The sequence below is a fragment of the Daucus carota genome, chromosome 1 (genome assembly GCF_001625215.2).
Source record: "Daucus carota subsp. sativus chromosome 1, DH1 v3.0, whole genome shotgun sequence".
In the NCBI taxonomy this organism is placed as follows: domain Eukaryota; kingdom Viridiplantae; phylum Streptophyta; class Magnoliopsida; order Apiales; family Apiaceae; genus Daucus; species Daucus carota.
Genome location: NC_030381.2, coordinates 46,851,963 through 46,867,859, shown reverse-complemented (window position 1 = coordinate 46,867,859; position 15,897 = coordinate 46,851,963). Strand labels below are relative to the sequence as shown.

Below are 15,897 nucleotides of genomic sequence, written 5' to 3'. Positions count from 1 at the left end.
GCAAAATCTCAGTGAGGAACCAATCTATTTAAAGACCTGGGTAGGTAAATTTTAGCCTCCGGATTGATACTTGATCTTGCCGACTAGAATGCTAATTTAATATGATAAAATTTGCTCATATATATTTAGGATAGAAGCCACGTCAGTTCCATGTAGTATATATATTCTGACATTCCCAGAACAACTGTTAGTCTGATGAATACCATTATTTAATATCAAAAGAAAGAGATCTGTATTGCTTTGCTTTTGCTGATTCCAGCTGATATCGCAGAGTCCTGGTAGTGGTAACGCGTGTTGGAGAAATGAATGGGTCCTCAACCGTAGGTTTATTTTAATAGTTCACTTTTGACATCAGTCTTTGCAGCAAATTGGATGGTTATGATATGGCTAATCTAAAGTATACTCTTCATGCTTATGATTAATATTAAATTATATGTTTACGGGAATAAAATCTAGTCATCGCAGCATTTAGTTGATAGCTATATGACTCCATTGCTGTATGACCAATACTGACTAGTAAATATTTAATTTAAGTGATAATTAACTATGACATTAATTTTGTTTGGAATTGACCTAGAAAAATAAATATATATAAATTGCTATGATTTAATTATAAATATATGAAGATAAATAGCTGTACAACATTGGTTGATATATATGCATAGGTCATGCCTGGTTTTATATATTGAATATACACTTACATAAAAAATTATATAAAAGCAAAATTATAATATTTAATATTCTCTCCTGTCTATTTCGCACTACATTAATAAAAAACCAATAAATCCCGTACTATCCACTTCTCTTATCTTCACACTATACATTCTTGCATATTACTTGCCTAATCTTGGTTAATTACCAAATCCAATTTAAAAAAAATGGGCGGGACTTTGGCAATTTTCATGAATTTTTCTTTTAAGAAACAAGATTATGAAATGGGCGTGGCAGGATATTACAATTCCAAATCAAATTGTTAATTTTCTTTACAAATATATACAAAAAACCTAACATTATTGAACTACAAAATGTAAAACAATTTCTTTAATAATCAAACAAAAACGAAAGTATAGTACATTAAAAGCAAAATAACAATGCATTTTCGGCCTTAATTACTTTTTGTTGTTGTTTTCTGTAATCTTGAATTTGGTGCATGAAATATCTACTAAGTCCATGTATTAGGTTTTTTATAACTAATAATCGAGTAGAACATATTAACAATATTTTAATTATTAACAAATAAAATAATCACAAAAATAAATGTATGATGATTGAACTTATAGTAAAACCTTCCCGAAAACAACTTATAATGTATAGTAACACTTTTAAATTTTCAACAGCAAAAAATCTTTAAGAAGCGTATAACCTCTTTTTGAATAATAGAATCACACTGACCTAAGAAACTGACTTAAGCACTTCCGTAAGCATAAGGCTCTGTTTGGGGGCTGATCTCAATTTTAAAACATGTTTTAAATTTATAAACTAACTGAATTTTATTGAAGTATTTTAATTATAATAATAGTACCCCTCGCTATAATTTGATAACTTTCAAAATTTGTTAACACTCGGACTTAGTTTTTTCAGACTTATTCAAGACAAAGAAACTCAAATTAGAATTCGGTAACAGAAAAAATGAACACAAGCCAAACTACATTATTACTCTATTAGCACTAGGAAGTAAATCAGAAATTTGCATTCTCTATCTAATCACTTCCATATATTTCTTGCACAAGCTCGAAGCGAATTTTAATTAGAACCGAGTAGATAAGTAAAATAAATTTAAAAATTGAACTGAAATAATATAAGAACTGTTTTTTCTTTTTTGTTTCAAAAGTTGTATGTGAGTGTGGTACACGAAAGATTGCTCCTGAATTCATTAGCTAGTTCCGGAAAGCAAATTAATAGATACGCAAAACAAGTTCTCTTATATCTTGCAGGGAAAGAAAATTACTCATGACCTAGCTAGTTTGGAAAGCCTACCACCACGCTACTAGAGAATCAAGTTTCCACTTGTGAAGGTGTCGACAAACGAAGGTGGGTTGGTTATGGGATATTAGATATATACTTAACTATAATTAAGTTAATTGGAAAGATTACGAAGCTCTAGGTACTGATCCTAGAGCTAATTAATATGTACGAATAATTATTTTATATTTTATCATTTTATATAGTATTTTGAAAATATATGATGGGAATCTGATCAACAACATAATAAAATTAATTATTTATATTACTAATTCTTTTACGGAATATAAATACATAATATTTATTCTATTTTGTTATAATTAAATTAGAAATTATAATTGATAATTGACCACTATAATTATGTTAATATATGAAAATATATAAAAAGAGCAAATTCACACATTCAATCAAATGATCACAGCATTTCAATTTTTTCTTTCCAGATAAATGACCCTTGGCCTAAAATCGAATATGAATGCGGTCCTCGTAAACTTGTGGCCTTGCTTCGTTAGCTGGTTATGAAAAGCCTACAAAGAATATTTAACTTTTGTTAAGCAAGGTCTACTAAGGAAATGAGTTACGAGTCAGTTGGAGAAAAAGTGAAAGTACGTGGGCCATTAGTTTAATAATTCTCGTATCATGCTTGACTAATAAAACAAGGAGAAAAAACAAATCAAAAACAATTGCAATCATGAACATATCTTCTAAAGATTAAAATGACCAAAAAGCACGAATGCCTTTCCTCATCTTTGCACCGGCAAAGCCGCCTCTTACAAGTGACAACCATTAACGATGTCCTAACAGAAATTCCATTATATTCATCCTTTTTCTTACTCGAAACAACGCTAGCTTAATTAGTCTTTTCCATTATTAATCTTTTATTATTGTATACTCCCCCAAATTGTGCGGGTAGCTACTCGCTGCGTCTCACCTAAAAAAATTCGTCACTATGTCTTCTCCAGTTATAATTAGTTGTCTTGAATGATCAGATTGATTAAAACTTAATTAAATTTATAAAATATTATAGGTAAAAGGTATATATGTAAAACAATTATATCATCATAAATATATTAAACCTATTTGAAAATGTATTAAAAAGAATAAAAGAATAAATCCAAATAGTGGATCAAAATTTGATATATTAATTTGAACGTCCAAAACCAGATAGAAAGACGCGCGGATCTATTCTCACAGTCTCCCATCCCTCACTTGGGGAGTTGGGACTGCATTGGATAAGGTCTCGGTGACCACTGACAAGAAATATGCAATAAACTAGTTTGATACGAGCTGCGAGTTATCATACACTAGTATACTACAGTATCAAATATCAAACCATTAGCCAGCACTAGAAATATATACTACTCCCTCCGTCTCAGCCATTTGTATACAAATGGTTGGGACACGGAGACCAAAGAATTGTGTAAGAAATGAGTAAAGTTGGATGAAAAATGGGGATAATGGTGGGACCCTTTATATTTAATAATAGATTTGAGTTAGTGGAGGAAAGTAGTGGGTGTAATAGTGTTTATATTATTATATAACGGATATTAGATATAGTGGAAAAAAGCAGTTTGTGTAATGATGTTTTATATTATAAAAATTTACTATTTTTGAAATGTATACAATTAATGGGACGTCCAAAAAAAAAACTGTATACAATTCATTGGGACAGAGGGAGTGATACTCTATACTAGGCAGATGCATGCGTCTCCATCACCCAATCAACAGTAGTTGAGAAGATACTTGTGTTTGTTCATTTAACAATGTTTTATAGTCTAATAACTCTGATAAAATGTGAAGCTTACTTTTTACATCTTCGAATAATTCGAGTGATTACATACTTCATATTTATAATGGTTAAAATAAAATATCATTCTGGTAAACCCTCCTAATATTTGAGATTTAAAAAAATAATTACTTGATATGATATCAAAACTTATTTTTACGAGAGATTTGAGCAATATTATGCACCCAAAAAAAGACTTTGGGTTTTACTATATAACATGATGCTAGTAATTCTCTCAACCGTATGATATTATAACAATAACCACACAAGACGTGATTCGTGAATGTTAAAACAACATATGTTAGTCACGTACATAAATTATTATGATATACAAATATGTTACACACAAAGATAGATACTAGCTGGCTTGCACATTGCAAATTAAACCCGGAGGAATTGAGCTGCATGCATGTACATCATATCATATATATTAATATTAGTCACCATAATATATGTCTTTCTCGAACATGCTATTTCACCGGTAGATGCTTGCTGATAATTCGGGCTAGGCATGCCCGAAAATCATATTCATTTCACGGTTATCGACGTTATTCTCCACATCAACCTCTTCCAAATACAATGAAGGACCGGGACTTGGTGCACGCTGTTGAGCGATAATAATAAAAACTGGAACATTGTGCTGCAACCAATTCACCAACGCAGCCAACACGTAGCTTGGCCATGGAGAAATCATCCAAATGAAGACGCAAACGAAATATGCGTAGAGCAAACCTTGGGGCGGGAATAGAAATGAGGCTATCAACAGAAATACAAGCGGCAAAGATGGATTAAAATCGCCGAATCTCAAGATTATCGGCTGGGCAAATACAGCAACCGAGATGCTGAGTTTGATTGCAACCACAAGAAGTAGGACGAGAAAGGCGAGCCCTAAACTAAATAAGCTGCTTTTGTGACTACTCAAATAATCCCACACAAGAATTAGGTCAGCAGTGTCTTCCCTAGTATAGGAGGATCTGTTGATCAAGTAGATACAAATTTTGACTAGGACAGGGACTCCAAACCTTATATCTATATTGTATAGCATAGCTTTCCTGATATTTAACCTAAGAAATTATGTTTACTAGGTTTGAACTGCAGAAGATTTGGTAGCTCTTAGTCTATATATGTACTATATATATAGGAGATTCGGTGCTCATGCCGTGTCGACAGAGAGAGTTCGCTAAACAAAAGCAATGGCTAATAGCAAATCTCATTGAGGTACTCATGCGCACATTCAAATTAATCACTAAATTCTATATCTGACCACAGTTATTAAAAAATATGAGCCAATCAAAATAATCAATCTTATAAATTTTAGAGCATGAGTCCATGTACACACCAAACAAAAACGCAGAAGATGTTATACTCTTAACAAGAGCTACCACTAGGGCTCCGGCTCCATCCAAGCCACTTTAATCTATTCTCACAGTCTCCCATCCATCACTTGGGAGTTGGGACTGCATTGGATAAGGTCTCGGAGACCACTAACAAGAAATATGGAATAAACTAGTTTGATACGAGCTGCAAGTTATCATACACTAATATATTATACAGTATCAAATATCAAACCATTTAGCCAGCACTAGATAGTACTCTATACTATGCGTCTCCATCACCTAATCAACAGTAGTTGATAAGATTAAAGATACTTGTGTTTGTTCATTTAACAATGCATGTTTTATAGGCTAATAACTCTAATTAAAATGTGATTATTTTTACATCTTCGAATAATTCGAGTGACTACATACTTCATATTTATAGATTGTTAAAATAAAATATCATTCTGATAAAATCTCCTAATATTTTGAGATTTTAAAAAAAGTGATCAATTAATATGATATCAAACCTTATTCTTACAAGAGATTTGAGCACCTAGGCAATATTATGCACCCAAAAATGGACTTTGGAGAAAGGTTTTACTATATAACATGATGCTAGTAATCCTCTCAACCGTATGATAAATTCTACAGTAACAATTAGCACACAAGACGTGAAGGTTAAAACAACATATGTTAGTTACGTACATAAATTATCAGTATGATATACAAATATGTTACACACAAAGATAGATACTAGCTGGGCTTCAACTTTAAACCCGGAGGAATTGAGCTGCATGCATGTACATCATATCATATATATTAAAATTAGTCACCATAATAAATGACTTTCTCGAACATGCTATTTGACCAGAAGATGCTTGCTGATCATCCTGGCTAGGCATGCCCGAAAATCATATTCATTTCACGGTTATCGTTATTCTCCACATCGACATCTTCCAAATACATCGAAGGACCGGGACGTGGTGGTTGTTGAGCCGTTATAATGAAAACCGGAACATTGTGCTGCAACCAATTCACCAACGCAGCCAACACGTAGCTTGGCCATGGAGAAATCATCCAAATGAAGATGCAAACGAAATATGCGTAGAGCAAACCTTGGGGCGGGAATAGAAATGAGGCTATCAACAGAAAAACAAGCGGCAAAGATGGATTAAAATCACCGAATCTCAAGATTATAGGTTGGGCAAAAACAGCAACGGAGATACTGAGTTTGATTGCAACGACAAGAAGTAGGACGACAAAGGCGAGGCCTATACTAAATAAGCTGCTTTTGTGACGACTCAAATAATCCCACACAAGAATTAGGTCAGCAGTGTCTTCCCTTGTATGGGAGGATCTGTTGATCAAGTAGATAAAAATTTTGACTAGGACAGGGACTCCAAACCTTAAATCTATATTGTATAGCATAGCTTTCCTGATATTTAACCTAAGAAAGTATGTTTACTAGGTTTGAACTGCAGAAGATTTGGTAGCTCTTAGTCTATATATGTAGTCTATATATAGGAGATTCGGTGCTCATGCCGTGTCGACAGAGAGAGTTCACTAAACAAAAGCAATGGCTAATAGCAAAATCTCATTGAGGAACTTGTCTATTTAAAGAATTGGAGGGGTAATTTGCAGCGGTTAGATCAGAACTAAATCATTCGACCAGGATTGAACTGAGGCCACGTCTGTTTTATGTATTTAATTACTTAGATTCCGATACCTATGTCGTATGATCTGTATAGTTGATTCCAGCTGATATATATTTCAGAGGTACATGTCTGGGTTCTACGAATGCATGCAGTCTACAACAGCGGGCATTTACCAATTTGGACAGTAGTAGTCTATGATATACCTATAGACTATAGTATACTATCTATGACATTAGTCTTTAGACTCTTTACACAAAGTAACATAAGTAACCTATAGGCTCGTGAGTTGTGAGCTTAGGTGCAACTTCTAATGCAATTTCTGAGTTTGATAAAGCTATAAAGTATCATGTACTTTTGACTAAGATTACATAACAATTTTTTAAAGGGTTTGGATCTAGTGGTGTCTAATGGGCACACATTATACATTAAAATTGATAGTTTTGGTGGATTTTGATTGGTGAACTTGATGTAAATGCAGGGGGGCCATCTTTATGCACCAAAATCATAAGAGTTATTGCTTATCATGTGCACATGGTACACCATAGAAAAACCGTTTTTTAAATATTAAATATTCTACTTCAGTGAGAAATCCTGTTCAATCAAGTAAATGGAAAAGGCCAGGACTATCCTTCTATACGTCGTTAATAATTTAGTTAATCAATTATAATAATAATAAAATAATAGCATTTAAGTTGAACAACAGAAATTATATAACAACTTAGTTTAATTTAGAAACTAATATAAAATCAATTACTACTAGCTAAAAATAATAAACTGAGTCTTTATTATAATTTCAAAATTTATTAACCCAATTAATCAACTGAACACGCAACTTACTAGGTGTACACATATAAATTATGTGTGTGTGTATACATACATACACACACACTAATATTTGAGTCTGTCAAACTAGTATCAGGCTGATAAGCTAACGTGGATATATAATAATTTAGTTATTAATACTAGAATGATGTAGTACATTGAAAAAATTCATCAATATATCTTAAAGCCATTACGTAAGTAAATTGTATTTGTAAGATTAATATTCAAAGCTAAGTGATCGAATAATTTTATAATGATTAACGAATAATAGATTATTTATTACAATGATAGATCCAACTAATTAATATATTAAAAGAATATAATATTTATTAATAAATCAAACTCGTAAAATTGGTCAAAGAAATATGCGATGATTATTTACATTTGAAAAACTAAATCAATTTAATGATTTCTACTCCTTGTGTCATCTACATATATGGTTTATCCTGGGACAGGAAGTTCACGCGCATTTGAAAACTCCAATAAAATATAATTTTATAAATTATTTTTAGAAAAATTCTTCTGAATAAAATTCTAAAATTTAAATATTTATATAAAAAATAAAATTTAATAAATAAATTATTTAATTATATTTTATATTTACTTTAAAATAAGTGTCAAATAATTCAAAAACAAGTAAAAAAAAACAAAAGGGATAGAAGGAGTAAAAATTATCGAGAAATTAATCAATTAAATTTTAAATTATTAGAATAATGAAGCATGAAACATGAATAATATTAACTAAAATAAAAGCAGATTCATCTAAGCACCTCCCTAGAACATATAAAATGAACAACAAATGGGAGGAGCCGACAAGTGTTAGTGATTTAGATTCTTACAAAATGAACTACAATAGAATAAGTGTCAATAGAATAAGAGTCGACAAGTGTTAGTGTGATTAATTTAAGTTTTAGCAAGAAGTTAAATTTATGTATATAGTAATTAAAAGACAAAGGCCAAAGGGCAACAAAAGATATAAAGGCCGCCAGAGGATCTGCAAGACCGCTCATATATGAGTGTCAGACATGTGATTATCTTAACAAACTGATTCAAAGTAGGCCTCTTCTAGAATCAGATCGTTGTGGCCCCCATGCGTGCATGCAATAATTTTTTGCTTTGTATGCAGTGACGAAGTAATTCAGACGTTGTATGAATGACAGAGGAGTATTAGTGAATGACGTAGGAGTATTAGATTAACTGGATATGATACTCTGCGCAGCACATGAAAATTGAAAATCGAAGATCAAAGATTGAAAAGTGAAATTGTGAGGTAACTTGAGTCGCGCACCTAGCTCACTTGGCTACTAGAAAAAACGCAAATCGAATTTAATTCATATTATAATGAAAAACATGAGTCAAATTTAATTGATGAAATTACCAGACACGAGATTAATGAGATTAATTAGTTTAGTAAGCTACGGAATATGGATTATCGGGTGAATGAGCATGAGAACCATGCTCACCAAATATTTCAGGATCAGTGATGTAAAACACCTGCAATTAACAAAAACAAACTACGGAAGGGCAACGCATATACCACCTAAAATATTGCTCTTACTATCATCCTTATTATATACGGGACACAAACTGGATTAACAGACCACAAATATATATAGGAATTCAAGTAGAATCTGAAAGTTTTTCAATTAATATCGATGCATTGTTTCTATATAATTTTTTATGATATAAAAAGGCCCAGCGGAAAGGCTACATTTCTAGTAAGGTCTTTGTTCATTGAAAAAAAGAAGCATAATCTTATAAACTCAAGCTGCTGCATCTGCACATGAAGAAAATAACTTGTGGACATAAACAGGATCTCCAACTTTAATCGACATTCTCTTGCCTTCAGTATTGAACTCTTTACAAACCAGGTTTTGTCCAAAGTAAACCTGCAATTTTCCAGATGGAAAAATAGCATTTATGATGTATGTTACAGCTACCCAGTCGCATTCCAAAATTATGGTATGCATCAGCCAAATGAATGCAATGAAAAAGTTCGGTTTTGATTACCTTCCCTTGTGATTTCTGAGCTGGACGCAGCACTTTATCTGACCGGTAAGTCATTAGAGTTTCAGTTGGCTCAGGGCCTGCTGTCCCATTATCCTGGTTGATTGTAGGCACCTACAAGATGCGGGAGAGGTTTTATGATTTATTAGACAAATTCTCAAACATCTTTACAGAGGGTGAAATAATAAACATAAATAATAGATGGATGCTATATATGCATACACTTACACTGAAAATTTGTTATTCTGTAATATGCCCAAAAAACCAAGAAAACACATCAAAGCCTCTTACCTTACAGCGAGAGCATAGCTTCACACCATGGAATTCGAACTTGTTTATCGTCATCTCTTTCCATAGGTCCTCAGAATATGGATCACAACCATCAACGAAAATACTACAAAATCAATAATAAATTTAAAAGAGGTCTTTACTTCGAGAAGTATAACATAATACAGTATCCCAACTACCCGGGTGAAATATGAGGGGTAGTATGATATAGAACACAACTGATCACATCAAAGTTCTAGAAAGCAAAAAATTATTCACTCACTCGCCGCTCAGCGCACTTGATTATAAGGGATGCAGCAATTCTTTTTAATTAATTGAGTAATTGGATGACTACTTAATCACTTAGCTATCTTATAATGCAACATTTGTGTTATTTATTATATCCCTTACTGAACTTATTTATATGAATATTTAGTTAAAATATGTATGTAACTATCGAAATATATACATTATAATATTTTTAATGTTTTAGAATTTTTGCACTCATGCTTCCTAGCATCAAAGTCTAAGAGCAAGTCCATCAAAATTTGGCTGCGTTGCTATAATTTGGAACCAAATATAAAAAAGCACTACTCCAAAGGAGTTGCGTAATTGGATGCATAAATGCATACTTGGTTCCCACTCTGCAACCAATATACGCATCTAGCCACATCATCAATCAACCATAAACGAAATGCAAGTTGGTCTGCTTAAAATGAAATTTGGTGTTGTTGGACAAAAAGTTTGTTAAATTTGAAGTAATTTGGTTGCAAAATGCAACTAACATTAGAGTGCAAGATCAACTTTTGCCAAAAAAGAGCTTTTAGTGCTATATTATATTAATGGCTCAAGCCATTTGCATCTAGCATTGAACTTACTCTACGGTTTAACATGGCTATCCATAAAGTTTTGAACTATCATTCCCCAATAACGAGTGTAAGTGTGAAAGACAAACACAATATAAACCAAAGCTATCTTACTTCTTTTAGTTAGATATACCCAACACGGATATAAACATGCATTTTAGTGCCCAAACTTTTAGTCTGTCACTTGAGACTTTCCATCAAACAGGCCTCTGTTAAGCCCTCCAACAGATTGAATAACTTTCATATGTTATTTCTTATCTAACACTCCTTTAGCCTTCATAACAGGTGGATCATACATTAATTTCCTTTTAGTCCTTTGCATTTGGTTAGTAGATTTGGTCTCATTCTCATATCGCCCTCAAAGTGTTTTCAGAAACTCACTTAACCCTTAATCTTATATAAAGTTAAAACAGACAAAACAAACTCTATGCATGAAAAAAATAGTAAAAGTTTAGATAATATTACAGATCAAAGGGAATCATTAATTACAGGTGCAGTTGCTTTTAAAGCCTGCACAATAAGGAACTTGTACTTCACCACATCTTATAGATGGTAAGTAAGCAGTTTGATATTCAGTTGAATCATTATCAAAGTCAGTTCAACTAATTCTAATGGCCAGTCTTTTCCTACAGTCTATCAGACTTCTTGTCCTAAAAGAAAACAACAGGCTCATGAAACTTGGCAACAATAAGACTTGGTTGGGTTTGCATACAGACATCCAACATCCATATTGAACTCATGTTAGCTTCTACACATCTTATTTTTTTACTAGATAAACGTTCAAGGATCATATGCTAAGACATATCAAATCATATTATTAAGTCCGAAAAGTTTGTCATAAACATAATAGGTTTTTGGTCCATGACAACCGATTGTCATGGAGGTCTTATCTAACACAGCTCCATACCATCAAATCTGTATTTCAAGGGTTGGGATTAAAACCTTTTGTTTTTAAGTATCCGCTATAATATTCCGCGGATAGGAACTTTCCCTTTCCGCGGAAATTTCCCTATCCGCGGAAAATTATAGCAGATACTAAAAAAACGAAGTTTTAATCTGCACCCTTGAAATATAGATCCGACGACCCTGGAAGTGTGTGTTAAATAACCTGTCCCTGACAACCAGTTGTCAGGGACCAGGACCCAACATAATATATCAAAAATTTCTACAGTGCAGCTCGGGCTTTAAATAGCGTTGCACAAAAAAGTGAACCTAGGCATCCTAGATGGAACCACAGAGGGCTCGTAGATAAACCAGAACCAAACATATATTAAATGAATGCACAGTTAGCTTATATAATACTAGAAAATTAACTCCAAGTAGCAATAGCCTAATCAGTAAGCTCACTAACATGGATTGATAATGAGTGTATAGGCAGTGTTTTGGTGTCTATGTGTGTGGGCATGACATGTGTGTGGGCATATATAGAGCTTCTGCCCACGGGTTTCAGGCCCATAAAAACAAAATTAACTATTCCCACGAAGCTCTTGCTCGTGGGCACTTTAGAAAAGATAAAGCTTTGTTTTTCAGTTTAGCACAAAGTGCATGGTATTGTTTCACAAAAATAGTCCCAAATAATTGTGTAACGTTTATCTATTTTTGCAATAAGTAATACTTCTACTTTATGTGGTGTAAATTAAATCTTCAAAAACGTAGATCCATTCACTTGACTCACTGTACCTATTCACTTAACACATATAATTAAGCAGTAGGCTGACTCCAGAACTCAAAATATGAAAAAGTAAAAGAGTACAAATGGTACTTGGGTCTAAAGCGATTGACAGGTACAGGTTGCTTCAGAAGCTTATTTAATGCATCCACTGATCCCTGAAAATATATGACAAAGTTGAGGCAGGTATTCTATTCAAAACAAATACACCAAAAGTCAAAACTGACAGAAGACCAAGAGTTTAAATAACCTGGGATAGTAACAGGAAAGGGTACCCGTCAGAGAACATAACCTTGTGTCCAGGAGCGTAATTAGGATCTACCATTCTAGACTGCGATTCTGTATCAGGGAACAAGTTAAATAACTTTAATGGGTTTAAGTAAAGAAAAACTTCATGCAATTGCATAGAAGCAAAATAGTTGGTGATCTGTTCTACAATCTGCAGAAGAGTAACTTCAAGTAATATCTTATTTACTATATAATAGCATTCCTAGATATTCACATGCAAGTATATGAGAGGCAACTTGTGTAAATGTTTTACATAAACACGTATAGCTCGAGAGGGATGAACATGAAAAATGTACACAGAAGGCACCACAGAACATCATCTAGCATTGTATATTGCACAAATCTCGTAAAATGGTGCTCTCCATCCATAATACTTTGTAGATAGATATATAATTTAATAGCTATCATATCAAACAGTGCAAAGAACAAGGGAAAAGACCAACTCATGACTCGTGAGAGAAAAACAGTGCAATTGTTTAACCTTGTGAAAGAAAACAAATAGAAAGTCGTAGAGGTTGATGTATTTTTCAAGGAGTGCATAAAATGTAAAGAAAGCAGGAACGAATACATAACGTAGAACTGACTCGTGAGTCATGATTTATACATAAATTATAAAATTGTATGTTTTGAGATTAAGGTGCATTATTTTGCTTGCTCAACAATTGAGTTTCTCTGTCATGAGTTGGAAATCAAAACATGAGTACAGATGAAGCCTACATAAGTTTTACTTTTATGTGAAAACTGGAGAGAACAATAATATTAAACACCATATAGTTACTACCACCCTCTGGTTTAAATTGATCAAGGAATACCTTCATTAAAGCGCACCAATCGACTGGCTTTGCCAAGATAATCAGAGAACCATTTTGATGCTTCAGCTCCCTCATCTAAGGCAGAACCAGACCATTCCCACACTGACACACCATCAGCTGTTCCATTTGGTTTACTCAATGAAATTTTCAGTTCAGCCATCTCAGGGGCCTTCAGCACTACAGAGAAATTGAATTATATTAGATTGTTGCAATGTTATTTCTTCTGAAGATTATGTCAAAAGACTTTCAAAAGAAGTGTATGTGAAGAAAGGATTGAAAAAATAACAACAGAAAATAATTTTGAACAAAAGAGTTTGTAAGTTTTGGTGGATCATTTTGAAATTTAAAGTTTACCCATAAATGAGTTGTTGGTAGGTTTCCACCCCTCAGCAAAAGCATCAGTAGGAAGCTCAACATCTACAAGAGCTAGCTTTGGTGCAACCCTTTGGGTATATGCCCTTCCATTGGAATTGACAACCAACCATTGTCGATCCCAGCGAAAACCTGTATACAAGCACCAAAACGAGATAACTACATCAATATCCAGTAAGACAAAAAATACTGAGTATTTCACAGTAAGTCCTAATAGCATAGCATCATATATAAATTTGTTAAGCCGTATTTGTAGGATGTTGTGAAAATATATACAATAAAAATGCTATGTTGCAACATAGAAAATAATATGCTACTTCCATCACTTGGAACCAAATTAAACACTTATTCAACAACACTAACCCTCTTTAGAAAAATTGTCTTAAAAGAAGATTCTTCACTAAAATTTAAAAAACATACACCAGGCTTCTAAAATGGCCCAAGCTGCATAATATCCAGTGAACAAGCTCTGTGTAATTGCATCCAGCATACAATTTGTATCTATTTCCTTTTCGAGATATCAATTTCAACTATGAAAACTATGGGTGTTCCAGACTTGCGTCTAAATTGAAGAAACTTAGGGGCCATCGGATTGTTGATAAGAACAGCAATAAGAAACGGGTACGAACACAATAGAAATCAAATGGAATCACATAATTCACGTAAATAACAATAATGCATTGCATTACCCATTTAAATCAAATAAACCCCTTCAACCAAACACCAACACACAGAAAATGAAACTCCATTCCTCTTCACCCGACTAACACTTCCCCTCCCTCGAAAATCCCATTTATTCTTTTACCAAAGCTCATCGAATCTTGAATTAAAAAAAGCTCGAATACATGTAAAATTAACAACTCTCTCAGGTCCTAGTAAATTAATCAAGATGAGTGATCATCATATATATCAAACACATGACATATAACAACAAGTTATGAGAAACTAAATCAACGTAATTGACCATAAACAAAAACAAAGTAATCAGCTTTACTAAACCACCTTATGTATACATGAAAGACTTAAAAGTTGATAAAACAAAAAAAGAATAAAAAGTGATGGACGATGAATGGACCTGTAGGAGTGAGGGGTGCCTGAGGAACAGAGATGCCGCGACATGATTTAATTGGGTACACGTAAATTGATTTCACTCTCGCTGCTGCTGCTTCTTCCATTTTCTTGATTCTTTGCTTTGGCTTCTTGATTTTTATATAGCATTTGAAGCCAACTTGTGTTTTTGCTTCCCCGTCCAATAATATATATCGAGTGTTGTTTTCTTTTTAACGTATTAACTGAGAGTTGGGTGGTGGGGTTAATCTATCTTCTTTTTTAGGACAATATCTCAAATATATAGCATGGAGATCCGGAAAAATGAATAAAATGATCTTGAGTATCAATTAATAATATAAAAACGTATAATGTTCATCTGTTTTAAAGTTCTAAATATTACTTTTATGAAGTATTTTATTCTAAAATGTCGAATTGTATTACCTTTTGTAGTCATTTTCCATACGTAAATATTTTATTTTTTTTAAAACAAATATTAAATTATTAAAAGTTACTCCTTCTATCTCCCTCATTTCTTTACACTCTCTTTACATTACTAAACACACATTTTAACGCGCATATAAAACATAGGTCCATAACTTTGTTTGAATTTTTTTTCTAATAAAAATTTAGATAGTAAATTTTTATTCAGAAGAAAAAAAGTTCAAAATAATTTATCAAATTATATTTTATAAGAGTATTAGAACGTGTGACGAGCCCGTCCCCCAATGTAAACAATTGAGGGGGACGGAAGGAGTAATAATTGATATTTCGGCTATTTTTCACTAATTTGATATTTTGGGCATTAGCTGAAAAAATTGTGTATGGGACCTTTTCTCTGAAATATTGATATTTTATTTATTTTCAAATATTGAATATAATTATAAATCGTAACTTTTTTTAACTTTAATTTAAATTTATTTTTTGTTCGGATTACGTGTGAAAATAAGAAATCCGGAAGGTTCCCTGGTAAAAAAAAGAAAAAGAAATCCGGAAGGTAGCATTAATTTTTTTCACGTTTTGGA

The 15,897-nt window shown here is 32.7% G+C and overlaps 1 protein-coding gene across 1 annotated transcript; it reads right to left on the bottom strand.

The window, feature by feature from the left end:
- Positions 1-9,169: 9,169 nt before the first annotated feature.
- LOC108204926 (uncharacterized) lies at positions 9,170-15,111 on the bottom strand. The gene is made up of 8 exons (XM_017374623.2): positions 14,901-15,111; positions 13,808-13,957; positions 13,454-13,630; positions 12,604-12,692; positions 12,447-12,511; positions 9,843-9,945; positions 9,555-9,665; positions 9,170-9,433 (listed from the first exon to the last, which is right to left on the bottom strand). The coding sequence occupies exons 1-8, from the start codon at positions 14,998-15,000 to the stop codon at positions 9,308-9,310; spliced, it is 921 nt and encodes a 306-aa protein (XP_017230112.1). The 5' UTR covers positions 15,001-15,111; the 3' UTR covers positions 9,170-9,307.
- Positions 15,112-15,897: the final 786 nt, after the last annotated feature.